This window comes from Notolabrus celidotus, chromosome 3, assembly GCF_009762535.1.
Source record: "Notolabrus celidotus isolate fNotCel1 chromosome 3, fNotCel1.pri, whole genome shotgun sequence".
In the NCBI taxonomy this organism is placed as follows: domain Eukaryota; kingdom Metazoa; phylum Chordata; class Actinopteri; order Labriformes; family Labridae; genus Notolabrus; species Notolabrus celidotus.
The window spans coordinates 2,234,641-2,249,383 of record NC_048274.1 but is presented as its reverse complement, the minus strand read 5'-3'; the positions used below and the strand labels follow the sequence as shown (position 1 = coordinate 2,249,383).

Genomic DNA, 14,743 nt, shown 5'->3' with positions numbered 1-14,743 from the left:
TTAGGGTTAGGGTTAGGGTTAAGATTAGGGTTAGGGTTAGGGTTAAGATTAGGGTTAGGGTTAGGGTTAAGATTAGGGTTAGGGTTAGGGTTAGGGTTAGGGTTAAGATTAGGGTTAGGGTTAGGGTTAGGATTAGGGTTAGGGTTAGGGTTAGGATTAGGGTTAGGGTTAGGGTTAGGGTTAAGATTAGGGTTAGGGTTAGGGTTAGGGTTAAGATTAGGGTTAGGGTTAGGGTTAAGATTAGGGTTAGGGTTAGGTTAGGATAAGGGTTAGGATTAGGGTTATGATTAGGGTTAGGGTTAGGATTAGGGTTAGAACCAGAACCAAACTCAAGCAAACTTAACCAGAACCAAACACAACTAGAACCGAACCAGAAACAAACGAACCAGAACCAAACCAGAACCAAACTGAACCAGAACCGACCCAGAACCGAACCAGAACCAATCTCAAGCAAACAGAACCAGAACGCAGTCAAGCAAACAGAACCAGAACCAAGTCAAGCAAACAGAACCAGAACCAAACTGAACCAAACCGAACCAGAACCGAACCAGAACCGAACCAGAACCGAACCAGAACCGAACCAGAACTAAACAGAACCAGAACTAAACAGAACCAGAACCGAACCAGAACCGAACCAGAACCGAACCAGAACCAAACCGAACCAGAACCAATCTCAAGCAAACAGAACCAGAATCAAGTCAAGCAAACAGAACCAGAACCAAACTCAAGCAAACCGAACCAGAACCGAACCAGAACCGAACCAGAACCAAACCGAACCAGAACCAAACTGAACCAAACCGAACCAGAACCGAACCAGAACCGAACCAGAACCAAACCGAACCAGAACCAAACTGAACCAAACCGAACCAGAACCGATCTCAAGCAAACAAACCCAGAACCAAACTCAAGTAAACAGAACCAGAACCAAACTGGAGCAAACATTATGTCCTCAGGTTGGCATTGAGGAAAATCAGATGCCTCAGCTTGGATGGGCTGATCCGCTTTCTCCTCTCAGTGAGTATTTGCCCGGTCTTTGAGAAGACTCTCTCAGAAGGAACAGATGAAGCCAGGATACACAGCCTCCTCTCCATCACCTGTATCCTATATCCTCACATGTGATTGGCCGCATGGCCGCCATGCTGACCAATCAAAACAAAGTTCTGCTGTGAGCAGAGCTGGGGCTGAACACTGAGAGAGCTAAGCAGGGAAAGGAAAAAAACAGGAGCCGGCTCTCTCTTGATGCGAGCCGGCTCTTCTGATTCATCATGATCATGACACATCACTACAAACCAGGGCCACACACATGTTGGGATTTCTTTGCCATACAGACTAATTAAGTTTATTTTGCATTATAACTTACACTTTAATTATTTAATTAATAATAAATCAATAATAATAAAGTATTTTATACAGTCTATGGTAGAGTGTCAATATTTGACCTAGTGAAAATGAGGGACACAAATCTGGCAACCCTGCTGGGAACCGACACTGCACTGACGTCATCACGCCCCTGAGGACGCATGCCAGCTCTGATTTCAATGCTGGATCAAAGATCGTCTATTCTTTCAAGATGTATCCCTCCTCAAAAACTGAAGAGGCACGTTGACGTTGAATACCCCACTGTGTTTGTACATGAATGTGTTGAAACGCTGAAACAGAATAACTACTGTGAAAAAAGTGAACAAAAGGACTTTCTATCTGTATATCCATCCATATCTGCGTGTGTGGGAGGAGCCTCAGAGTGAGCCCTCTCTCTGTCAGAGGATCTTCGTCCCGGCTTCTCTCGTCCCCCAGCAGCGGATCAGAGTGAATCCTCTTCCTCGGCAGGATGGCAGGCAGCGCATGGAGGTCAATGGTATGTAAATGCTTATTTATCAAGTCTCAAAACTCACTGAGGATAAATTAAATATCATGGGTTTGTGTTTCATGTGTGAGCGGAGGTGTTTCTATCCTCGTGCTGTTCCGTGCTGCCTCTGAACGTGACTTTAACAGGCTACCTTTAGCATGTTAGCATGTTAGCTAGCCTGTGAGTGTCCTTCAGCCTGATGACAGGTGCTGCAGCTAGCTGAGCTAACGGAGCCGTTGACCGTTATTTACTGTCAGAATCACCACTTTATAGATATAATGTTCAAAATACATTCATTTCCTAATGATAGTCGACTGTCTCTGTTAAGTAGAGCTACTTCTAGATGCTATCAGGTCCTATTCCCACATGTAGAGACCCTAACCACACTGTATACAGAAATCTACAAAATTAAGGTTATTCTTGCCTTTTTTTTTTAGCTTAAATTCAATTTCAGATTAGTTTAATAGAAAGCTTAAAAACAAGCTGATATAAGGCTGTTTAAATCGGCTTATTCACACCCACCATACAACTAAGTAATTACCTTAAATATGCTCTTAAACTGCTGTAACTCCACATATAACACTCATCTGACCACATAGTAATCCAGTGGTAGTCTCAGTGTGATGTACATCCACACATTGTGATGTTGAATATAAACAGTCACTGTTTTGACCTTCTCCTGCTGATGGAGAACACAGAGACATAATAATATCCTCTGATTAAACATGTTTTGCTAATGCACTTTAATGACCTTCATGTTGTCTCCTCCAGCTGACCCAGGTGGTGGCAGGGGCGGTGAAGAGACCCGCTCTCTCTTCCTTTTCCAGAGGGGTGAGTAAAGTTCAGGGGTCACCAACATGACACCAACACCTACTGACAGAGTTGCACAAGGACAAAGCATTGACCAGGGCTGCCAACTCTGAGAGTCTGGCTAGAGTGAGAATGTTATGGCATGGATTGTATCACATTCACTTGCATTTCATCACATGCACTTATTTTGATCATGCATGGATTAAACATAGGAATGGTCAGTGTGTGTACTCCTGGGACAAGGGTTAGGAAAATAGAACAGCACTTCCTAAACTACAATACGTACAGAACTCTGCTGCCCGGCTACTCACCTACTCCCGCTCCAGAGACCACATCACCCCTGTCCTTCAACAGCTCCACTGGCTCCCCGTAAAACAGCGCATCCATTTCAAGATCCTGCTCACCACGTACAAATCCCTCAATAACCTGGCCCCCCCATACCTCACTGACCTTCTCCGGTACTACCACCCCTCCCGCCGTCTCCGATCCTCTGACTCCAACCTCCTCACTCCCATCACTAAATCCAAGCACCGTACCTTGGGGGACCGGGCCTTTGCCATAGCCGCCCCCACCCTCTGGAACTCTCTCCCCCCACACATCCGTGCTTCTGACTCACTTCATTCATTTAAGAAACAGTTAAAAACTTACCTTTTCAAACAGGCATTCCCCTCACATTAATTTTTCCACCTCTTCCCTTGTCGTCTGCTTGTCTTGTATGTCTTTATTTGTATTTATTTATTTATTTGTAAAGCGTCTTTGAGTTATTTAAAAGCGCTATATAAAACTTAGGTATTATTATTATTATTATTATTCCTTTCAAACCTGATACTCAAAGTTTAGGATTCATTTAAACGTATTGGAGCAGAGGTAACGAGGGGGGGTCTGGGGTTCTCCCCAAGGACCCTTTGAGCATCTAACACTCAATCCCCTGCATCCTGGTGAATATTCATGTGACCATTTGTGCTGGAAATTAAATTATTCAAGAGGAAATCACACAATTATTGATATATAAATAACAAAAATAAAAGGAATTCAAATCCCTAGAAGAAGCTTACATTCTCACGAGGTCTCTTTAAAACCGAATTGTTCAATTTAATCAGAGGTAAAAGAAAAAAAGAAGATGAATCAATTAAATCTTTTTAACACTTTCTGGGGTGTTAAACTGAACTCTTAAATCTGTGGCAGTCAGGGGTCCAAATCAGTCAGGTAGAGGTAACAGGGACAGCTTAGCTAAAGTAAGAGATGCTCTGCAGCCTTTTCATTTTTACTACAGTAGTTAGGCTAAAGAAAACTCGTTGTGACGATATTGTATGGTCACTATTTGTCAGCTGAAACTTAAAATTTCACACACAGAGGTGAAAGTTGGGGATTACTTCTATGTCTTTGAATGGGAGAGATCTGCAGGGGGTGCAACAGTTTAGCAAGGTCACACACACACTGATGTCTTCCTCGTGTGGTTTCCTTCATATTTAAGAAGCTAGAATCAGCAAAAGTCTCACACATCTGGAACCTCTGGAAATGACTACAACCATTCATCAATTACCTTAAAAATTCAGGATATACTTTCTTTGGATTGACTGATTGGTTAGTGGTAACAGCTCCATGATTATGATGATGATGATGGTGATGATGATAAGGATGATAAGGTTTTCAGGCTCAGACAGGAGGAACATTTTCATAGGGTATAAAACTCATCAGGCAGCTTCTCTTTCTTTAATTTTGTTTTTGAATAGGAGTTTATATAACACAGAGCTGAGACAGAAATATCTTCATTTCTTCAGCAGTTCTCACATTTTTAGGATTTCAGAAATTAACACATCTTGTGTGAGATGAAGTGTGTGAACAAGAGGAAGGAAGAAAATGTCAGGGAGAGACCAGAGAGGAAATCAGACCAGGATGAATATGGTTTGCAAAGATGGGACACTTGCTGAAGTCTCTGTTAGTGACATCCACTAAATCTGTCGTAGAGGTCTTACTTCTGGAGCCAGCTTGATCCAGAGTTTAACAAACACATCTTTGAAATGAAATCCCCGTGCCAACTTGCCTCAATACCTGCCTTTTCTAAGAGTAGTTTGGTGAGTTTCAGGGACAGGTTCTTGCTAGCTGGCAGGCTTTTGATGTCAATAATTACAAGATGTGTTAAAGTTTATTTTAAGGATTTTAACTGCAACAAACTTTCAGATAAACACAAGGTATCTGTCCCATCACGCCCTCATCTTAGTATTTATACCGTACCAATAAGTAACGACCTACCCCAGGGCCCCTGATATCCTCCACAGTCCAAACATGAAGATAGAAAGGCAGCAAGAGAGCACATCACCAGGGAGCACATCATCCGGGTTATCGACTCTGTACCTCTCTTCACTGGTGATTTGTGGACTCAGGCCCACGACACCTTGATGGTGTCTTGAAAAACAAGAGAAATAGAAAGACAGAAGCTGTTCAGTGATTAAACACACCTGAAAACCCTCTGAGACACCAGGGAGACATGTTACAAAGGAGCATGTGACACATAATGACTAATAAAGGTAGAATACTCATCATGGCTCCTGCCTGTGTCATCTCTCCAGATGCAGACAGTCACACTGATTCCTGGAGATGGAATTGGACCTGAGATCTCCAACGCCGTCATGAAGATCTTTGAAACGGCGAAAGTGAGTGTGATCAGAGTTAGCCGTGTAAAGAAATCAGACTTTAAAGGATCTGGGATTTAACAGAGCTTATTTCCCCCCTGCAGGCTCCGATCAGATGGGAGGAGAGGAACGTGACTGCGATTAAGGGACCTGGTGGCAAATGGATGATTCCTTCTGACGCCAAAGAATCCATGGACAAGAGCAAGATCGGACTGAAAGGTGTGTTGACGTTTTGTACCGAGCTACATTTCACACTGTTGACACTGAATCTAACCGTCCACGCTCCGTGTTTTCCTCCTCAAGGACCCCTGAAGACGCCCATCGCTGCAGGTCACCCCTCCATGAACCTGCTGCTGAGGAAGACCTTTGACCTGTACGCCAACGTGCGACCCTGCATCTCCATCGAGGGCTACAAGACTCCGTACACCGACGTCGACCTGGTCACCATCCGAGAGAACACAGAGGGCGAATACAGCGGCATCGAACACGTGGTGAGTGGACGAGAGGATTTACAGTGATGACGTTTTTTAACCTGGGTCTTGTTTTTATATGTTTTTGTGGTTTTATTGACTAACTAAACAATGATGGCCACCCTCCAGTTTCCAAGCTAGGTTCCTCCAGAGTAAGCTTCTGCTGCCCCTACAAAACAAGCGTACTGCACTTCATCCCCGAGGGTTACATGTAGGGGTGTAACGATTCGATTCGTTTCATGATTGGTGGTTGCAGATACAATTAAAGGACGATTGGTTCATTTAGAACGAAATGATCTGAAACAATTCAGTGACTTGAAATCGATTCAGTAACTTTTCAACCAAAAATTCAACCAGTGTGACTGTGAAATAAATCCCTTGATACTGGACAGCCCTAGAGCCCTGTTGTTTCTTGTAAGGGAATCAAGTATAAATGAATTATGGATTTAAACAAACAAGTAAACAACAGAGTTTTGTCCTAGTCTCTGACTAAACATGCTGGTGAGGCCTGAGGCTTCTGCAGAGCTGATGTTACCTTGATGAATGCTGCAAGAGGCGCCTGGACGGTCGGCGTGGTGTGAAATCCCATGGCGCCTTAATAGGTGGTTGGATAGATTTGTGGTGTTGCAGTGGTAACTTTACCTGACCTTTACATTAGTGATAGACTGATGTGTTTTATTCAGAGCTGATACCGATTATTAGTAGTCAAAGAGGCCGATAACTGATATTTGGAGCGGATATTCATTTGCACTAAAAGGGGAAATATTGTCACCAAAACTTTTGATAATACAAACTCCAACACTTAACTTCGTTTAAATGCCTTTAAGCATATCTTTATTAAACAGCTTTTCAGATTTGCAACATGTTCAAGTTTTTTTTTAATCTTAGACAGTAGACATCTTTGTTTTAAACTCTTAACACAAAGTGCAGGGAGCTCCCAGACTCAGCAGAATGTCTTGTTCAATGAACACTTAAACACTGATGTCTTTTTAACTCTTTGAATCTAATTTGACTAATGTTTCCCTTGTAGCAGATGCACACTAATGAACTCATGTTAGCTGTGTGAGTCAGAGGTACAGCTTACATGTTTGGTACAGAAATGTTAAGTTTTATTGGCTGTTGTTACTCAACTATCTATAAGGTCAGTGTAACTACTGAATTCCCCATGGAGTGTCAGAAAAAAATTGTATTAAGACCATTTATTGAGATTTCAACTCTTATGGCTGTTCTACACCGTACGATTTTTACCGTTTAATAAGATTAACGCAAGTCACATTGCACGGCGTGAAATTCCTAGACTTCGCGTCCACACTGTGCGATGGAGCTATCATGGAATCTTGACTACGACGCGGCGTATTTCAGGCTCCAAGCGCCGCTACATTAGGAAGTTTTTCCTCGCCACTGTAACTAGCTAAGTACTGTGATGTGCAATGCTCATGGTGGATTAAGGTGGGGTCAGACTGAGTCTTACCCTGTCTTGGTGTTGGGTCTCTGTTCATAATTTGACATAGAGTGGTCTAGACCTGCTCTGTTTGTAAAAGCGTCTTGAGATAACATTTGTTGTGATTTGGCGCTTTACAAATAAAGATTGATTGATTGATTGATTAAACAAATAAATAGCTCCCTAAAGTTTTTCTACAGTAAATAAAGTTTTCCAAAATTTCAATATAACTGAAATGTTAATTTTTCACTTATTTTTGTTTTAAAGGGATATTTCAGATTTTTTGAAGTGTGGTTGGATGAGTCTTTAATCACTAGTAGTTGTAGGGGCCACAATGGATGCTGCTCAGCTCGTCCCCTGTGATGAGAAACTGCAGGGAGAAATGAGCCAAACAACCCAGTTTTAAATTGATCTCTTATTGGCCGTCACATTTTTTTCAGTCAGACCTTCAGTTATGAAAATAAGGCCCGGGTTAAAACGCTGATGGAGAGAGTTTGAGCAGAAACAGCATCACGCAGCTGAGACCATGATGACAGTGTACCTGTCCTCCTCACCTGTCTTCCTGTAGGTCAGCTCCTAGCGGCTGCACACTCTGCTCCGTTTCGTCTCCAGGGTAAGAGGACGGAAGCGGTTCAGTTTTACAAGCTTCCTGAACCCATCACCCGTTCACCTGCACAGTCCTGATGTGGATCAGTCTGTGATCATGCTGTCAGCTCAGATCTGAAGATCCAGGATGGAGATTAGTGTCACCTCTGTGTGCTCAGAGGACCACAATGTCTTTAGCCTAGCTTAGCATAAAGAATGGAAGCAGATGGAAACTGTTAGCCTAGCTCTACTAATACTGAAACATCGGCCTCTCAACATTTCCAACATTGTTTGATTGACGTGTTTAGTTTACGAATGAACGACCGAACAGATCTGTCAGCTGGCAGTAGACTCCCTGTCGTGTGTGTGATGTCACTTCCTGTCAATGATTCACACTCGCCTGATCCCTGATGAACTCTCCCTCAGTGTGTGTGTGACTTTCTTTGTTATTCTTTCCGTCCACCTCTCACCTCTTCACCTCCCTCAGAGCCAAACAACATTCCTTAATTCAGCCTTTTTTCACCTGCATTGTTTCAGTGAAATCATGAACTCTGTGTTTGATCCATTAAATCTGAACCAAGAAGAACAAAAACTGTCAGCTCATCACAGTGAAGCTCGAATCCTCCTGGAAGTGTTCCTCTGACTGTTGTTGTTTTTGTTGTTGTTGTTGTTGTAGATCGTCGACGGCGTCGTTCAGAGCATCAAGCTGATCACAGAGAACGCCAGCAGACGCATCGCGGAGTACGCCTTCGAGTACGCCAGAAACAACAAAAGAAACAGCGTGACGGCCGTCCACAAAGCAAACATCATGTGAGTGAAACATCATCAAAGCACTCATTAACATCAAAACTGATAAACTCAACATCTCTACAAACTACAAATCCTGCTCACATGCAGATTTTAAGTACTCATTGAGAGCTTCTTTGATGTTTTCAAGAGGAAAAGAAGGTTTATTATTAAAAGAAAGCAGTTCACAGAGTTTTACAGAGTCAAAAACAGCAAAGAGTGTTTCAGAAATATTGATTTTGGGGCCCCTGAGGGAAAAGCAGAACCTCTAAGATAAGATATCCTTTTATTTTATAAGTGTTACTGCAGCAAAGTAGATATTACAAAACAGTATAAAGCAAACAAGAGCATATAAAATATCAATTATTAAAAAGTTATTAGCAATTAAAATTAAAGAAGTAAAAATAAGCATATCTGACAACATAAATACACAACTGAATTAATAAGTACTCTCTAGTACCTCTTATGTCTTTGCTAATCCCTTACAATCTCCTCCAGCTTCCTTCAAACTAGTGGTGCAACGGATCATCGTTGATCCGTGATCCATACGGATGCCTCTCCACGGGTCGGCACGGACGTAGTCCGCGGATCGGTTGATGAAAAAAGTTGCGCGTGTTCACGTGATGACCGCATGTAGAATCCACACTCACTCGTCAAGCACAGCAGTAGTCATGGCAAGTGAAGGAGCAGAGGAACTTGAAAACCCTCCTGCAACTTTTAAGTCACATGTATTGGAGCATTTTGGTTTCCCTGTGAAATACAGTGAATGCTGAATGTGCTTGAGCCACGTTATGAAATTCCGTCGCGCACCCAGTAGACCAGAGGCCGTCAATACGAGGCCCGCGGACCGCATCCGGCCGTCTGTTCATGGCCCCCGAGCTGTTATTCCTTCACTCTGTGTTCTGGTCGTGTTTACCGGGACTTGTCTCCATGTCAACGATACGCAGACAGGCTGTTACTGGGTCACTTAGAGTCCACTGCTGCGAGTGCAATTTTTAACTTTCACTTTCATTTATGGAGCAGTTCTCATATTTGCACTTTGCCAGCTGTAGGACCCTAGAATGCACGAAAACGGAGTGTTCACAGTTTGCAGCTCAAAGAAAAGTGGACGGTGAAAATCAGCAAATGAAAGAAGAATGGAGTGAAACTTTTGAAGTTCCTCTGCTCCTTCACTTGTCATGCCATGAAATGCAGTGAATGAGCCAGGACTGGGCCCAGAGTTGATGGTTGTTTTTATTTAATGGGCAAAAGTTTAAAAGTGTTTTACAAAATAAATGGAGGGACAAAGTTATATTTGTCTTTTTATTTTTTATTTTTTTTTGCTGATCCGAAAAATGATCCGATCCGTGACTCAAAACCGTGATCCGATCCGAACCGTGAGTTTTTTGATCCGTTACACCCCTACTTCAAACATATCTCTCACTGTGAAGCTGGGCTGTGGGAAATGTAATCAAAGGCTGTCTCTGCAGCATGTTGAAGTTTCAGGCGTTAAAGATGACATATAATCATATTAGTAATGTTCTCTTTTTCTTTAATGGCTCATATTCTAGTATCATGGTTTTATTATATTTTATTGTATTTTATATTTAAATTTTAGATATTTAAAAGCTGGAAGAGAGAAACAGCATCTCGTTTTTCCTGTACGTCTCGTATATACAGTGAAAATTGACAATAAAACCTTTGAATCTTGAATCTCAGCTTCATGGTCTCATCTTTCAGAAGCATTAGAAATAATATAATGACACTTAAAGTCCTCTCTCTGAGGGTTTTGTTTGCTTTTGTAAGTCATGGAGAAACTTCTGTGTTCGTTATACTGAGTTTCATGACCGACTACAACTCCTCACAGTATTTTGACACCAAAGTAGGCAAGGCAAGTGTATTTATAAAGCACCATTCATCTCAGAACTTCTTCCCAAGGATTAAGACTCACAAAACAAGACCTCTTGACACCCCTGCAGTCCCTAGGCATTAAAATACACAATAAATTGAATTGAGAGACATAAAAACAAGGGAATAAATCGCTAAATTCAAAGTAGAGACCTGTTTTAAAAGCACTAACAGATTGAGAAAGCTTTGGGTACAATGACAAAAAGACAAAAATACATTTGTACATCCAAGATGTCTCATGAAGGAGTACATTATAAGTGAAGCTTTGAGATTCTGATTTATTTTCATCTTTAAGAGGTTAACAGTGTCTTTTATCCTCTTCAAGACAAACTACACTTCACTCTAAACACATCAGACATAATAACATGTTCATCACAATAAACTCCTGCAGCACTTCTAAAAGTCTGTCCCTTCATGCACACGGACGCGTCACTGAACTGTGTTAGTGTTAACGTGGCTCTGCAGCAGACGATGTGTTTTAAATAGAAGCTGCTTTCAGAGATAAACTGCAGCCTAAACACCAGAAAGAGCTCCACCCAGGGCCTCCACCCTGAGACATCCACCTACACAGTCTGAACAGAGGGGTTATTGTGCCGCAGTGTCACTGTGACAAACTTAGTTTCAGCCGAGTCACTTTGTCTCTCTCTCTGTGTGTGTGTGTGTGTGTGTGTGTCTCTGTGTGTGTGTGTGTCCAGGCGAATGTCAGACGGTCTGTTTCTGAGGAAATGTCGCGAGGTGGCCGAAGGCTTCAAAGATATCAAGTTTACTGAGATGTACCTCGACACAGTGTGCCTCAATGTAAGTTCCCCGTCACCTGAACACACCATCAGTTTGAAACCCTCTCTCTGGAGCTGATGTCTGACCCGTCCTCATGTTCTGGTCTTTCAGATGGTTCAGGATCCCACCCAGTTTGACGTTCTGGTCATGCCCAACCTGTACGGAGACATCCTCAGGTCAGTTAGGAGAACGTTTGAGTTAAAGCTGCTGAAAACATCTGCAGAAGGAGGACAGAGTGGTCATATTGAGGTGTTGTGTTTGTGTTTCAGCGATCTGTGTGCCGGTCTAATCGGAGGACTCGGAGTCACTCCCAGCGGGAACATCGGAGCAAACGGAGTCGCTATTTTTGAATCGGTTCGTCTCTTTTACTTGAAAACATCTTTAATAAACTCCACAAAGAGTTGAAACTGTGACTGACTCAGACTTGCCCCCGCAGGTTCACGGTACGGCCCCAGACATCGCCGGTTTGGACATGGCGAACCCCACCGCCCTGCTGCTCAGTGCTGTCATGATGCTGCGTCACATGGGTCTCCACGACCACGGCAACAAGATCCAGACGGCGTGTTTTGATACCATCAGAGACAAGAAGGTGAGACTCAGACGCTCTGAGAGTTAGGTGCAGACTGGAGCTGCTTTCTCACAGGAACTCCTGACATTTCACAGACTATTTCAGGACATGCAGGCGCTGATACCTCACAGAGCAGTGAGTAACCTCTGCTAGATCCTCATTGCTCTGGTGGAGTGGTTATCAGTCAGTTTAACAGACACAGCCTGGATACAACGAAATGATATCTGACATTTGAGCTTGTTTACATCCGGGTCATAGAGCGTCATAGCATTATGGCCGGTGATTTTCGGACTTTCGGAGAGCAGGGCCTGCAATGCTGAACGTGTCTGATTGTTAGATTAACCGTAGTGTTTTTATTCCGCCCGCCGTCCACAATAACATCACACACATCTGTGATTCACTTGATTTCTCTTTCTTTCATTAGTTTTTATTTGTTCTATCTTTTTTGTATGTGTGTGTACTTTTCAAAAGAAGAAGAAGCTGTGATTCTCTTGATTTAGCAGCTTGTAACAGTAGTCTTCTCTCAGCCCACCGTGAATGCGTCTCTCCTCCCGGTGTTCCGGTTTTAAAAGTGACCCTGTAAACTGGAGACCTTCGGCTGAACGTGTCAGTGTTTGTGGAGTTTACACAGCTGTTGAAACACAGAAGGAGTTTTAAGATTCAATATCCTCATCAGATATTTAATGATCGTCTAAAGACGTTTATGAGGGATGCATCCGGCTGAGAGTCTCCAGTTAACAGGGTCGCTGTTTAAACCAAAACACTGGGCGATCTCTGCCACGGCTTTTTGAGTTCAACAGGATTTTAAAGCCGTGTTGAAACGTCTTTGCTACTCGCGCTTATCTCCTCTCACGTGTTGATTCATTCATTGCTTTTTCCATGTTTTAAACTGCAGGCGCAAAGTTTTTTCTGCTTTTGGAGCACAATTTCAAATTTGAGGAAAATAATTTTTTTTCGACAGACTCCTAGTCAACTTTTTGGTCAAATTTTTTTTGGTCAAATTTTATTTTTTCCAAAAAAAAAAAAATTCATTTTTTTTTTTTTTTTTGAAAAAAAAATGAAAAATTTCAATATTTTTTAAAAAAAAAAGAAAATTAAAATTTTTTTTTTTATTCAAAAAGTTTTTTTCAATTTTTTTCTTGTAAATTTTTTTTTTTTTTTCAAAAATTTCAATTTTTTTGTCAATTTTTTTTTATCAACATTTTTTTTTTGTCAATTTTTTTGTTTCATATTTTTACAAAAACCATTCACAGTCATTGTTTTTTCCATCTGTGATGCACTTGATTTCTCTTTCTTTCATTAGTTTTTATTTCTTCTATCTTTGTATGTGTGTGTACTCTGCCACGCCTTTTTGAGTTCAAAAGGATTTTAAAGCCGTGTTGAAACGTCTTTGCTACTCGCGCTTATCTCCTCTCACGTGTTGATTCAGTGAATCCATCTGTGATGAAATATAGCACCATCTAAAACAGCACCAGCTGAGTCTCTTCATGCCAACAGGCTAACTGTTGTGTTGCTCATAATGATAACTGTTGTGTTGCTCATAATGATACCTGCCTGTCCGTCTTCTTCTATGGTGTCTATGGTGTTACTTTTCTTTTCTCCATACGTCACTGGCCTGATTTGCACAATCTACCCAGGATTTTCAGCCTGCTGTCGAAACACAGACAACAATGGGGGCACAGGAACTTTTTAGTTCAGGTTAAAGTAGTTCTAGGGGCTAAAAGACCCCGGAACTCTTGGTCTAAATGCACCTCTACAGTGAGGTGCATGTGTGAACGACAGCTTACTGTAGAGATCAGGAACTGGTGGGACTGAATAATCTATAAAATGTCAGGAGTTCATGTGTGAGAAGAATTACTGGATGTTCAGAACCACACCAGCCTGATGTGTGTCCTCGTACAGGACGTAGACTGAGGGCTGCATTCACACGGCTTCTCTTCACTCCATGTAAACTGATCTCTCCTCACTCAGTCTGTTCTGTTCATACTGTAATTATTCTCTCTCCCTCATCCTGTGTTCCTTCATTTAGAGACAGATCACGTTTCTTGTTGTGCTCTTTCAGCATTGATGCAGTGATATGAATCTCTTTGTAGTTGTAACCATGGTAACAGTGTGTGATGCGGTGTGTGTTTTTGTGCCTCAGGTGCTGACGAAGGACCTCGGTGGAAACTCCAAGTGTTCAGAGTTTACAGGTGAAATCTGTCGTCGCATTCAAGACATGGAGTGAGCCTGCAGCGAGGGAGCCGCTGTGGGAGCCTCCGCCAACCACCAGAGCCACGCCTCCTCCAAAACCCCACCCACCCTCCTCCCTGCCTCCCCCCCGCGGATCAGTCTTACCTCTCTGGCGCTGCAGGGACACGGTCTGCCGGGAGGCTCGGAGATGCAGCTTCTGTTTTTTTTCTTTCATCTGTATTTACAAATAGAGAAATCTGTTCTTTGTAGTGACATGACGGGGGCGTGAAGGGGGCGGGGCTTCTGCAGCAGCGACCTGATTAGTTACATGACGAAACATTCACAGCAAGCATACGCACAATTCTCACATGACCAAGTTTGAATGAAATCCTGACAGGAGTGTGTCTTACTCAAAGTATCATCACCATCTTAACATGAATAATATCAGCACTCCACGTCGCTCTTTTTTTAACGGTGATGCAGTGCAGCAGCCGTTCCCCAAATGTCCTCTTATTTATTGTTTCCTGTTACTGTCTCATGCTGCTCTCTTCAGTTTCAGAGATTCACAAAGATATAAACGTATATAAAGAAGGAGAGAACACACTGATCCTGTCTTTCTTCTTTCTTCTCATCATCACGAGTTCAAACACGCAGCTTTTACTGAGTGCTTCAAACACTCAGACTCATTAAAAAGGGCTTTTTGAAAAGGATTTATCTGATGAATGTTGTTGTTTTAATGAGAATAAATACTAAATGCATGAAACGGAA

At 42.3% G+C, this 14,743-nt stretch overlaps 1 protein-coding gene across 1 annotated transcript; it reads left to right on the top strand.

Moving 5' to 3' along the window:
- The first annotated feature begins 1,625 nt into the window (after positions 1 to 1,625).
- Positions 1,626 to 14,743, top strand: LOC117810192 (isocitrate dehydrogenase [NAD] subunit alpha, mitochondrial-like). The gene is made up of 11 exons (XM_034679884.1): positions 1,626 to 1,855; positions 2,618 to 2,677; positions 5,227 to 5,310; positions 5,394 to 5,508; positions 5,593 to 5,780; positions 8,462 to 8,595; positions 11,154 to 11,256; positions 11,347 to 11,411; positions 11,505 to 11,589; positions 11,672 to 11,824; positions 13,947 to 14,743. Exons 1-11 carry the CDS (start codon positions 1,829 to 1,831, stop codon positions 14,028 to 14,030), a joined length of 1,098 nt encoding a protein of 365 aa, XP_034535775.1. The 5' UTR covers positions 1,626 to 1,828; the 3' UTR covers positions 14,031 to 14,743.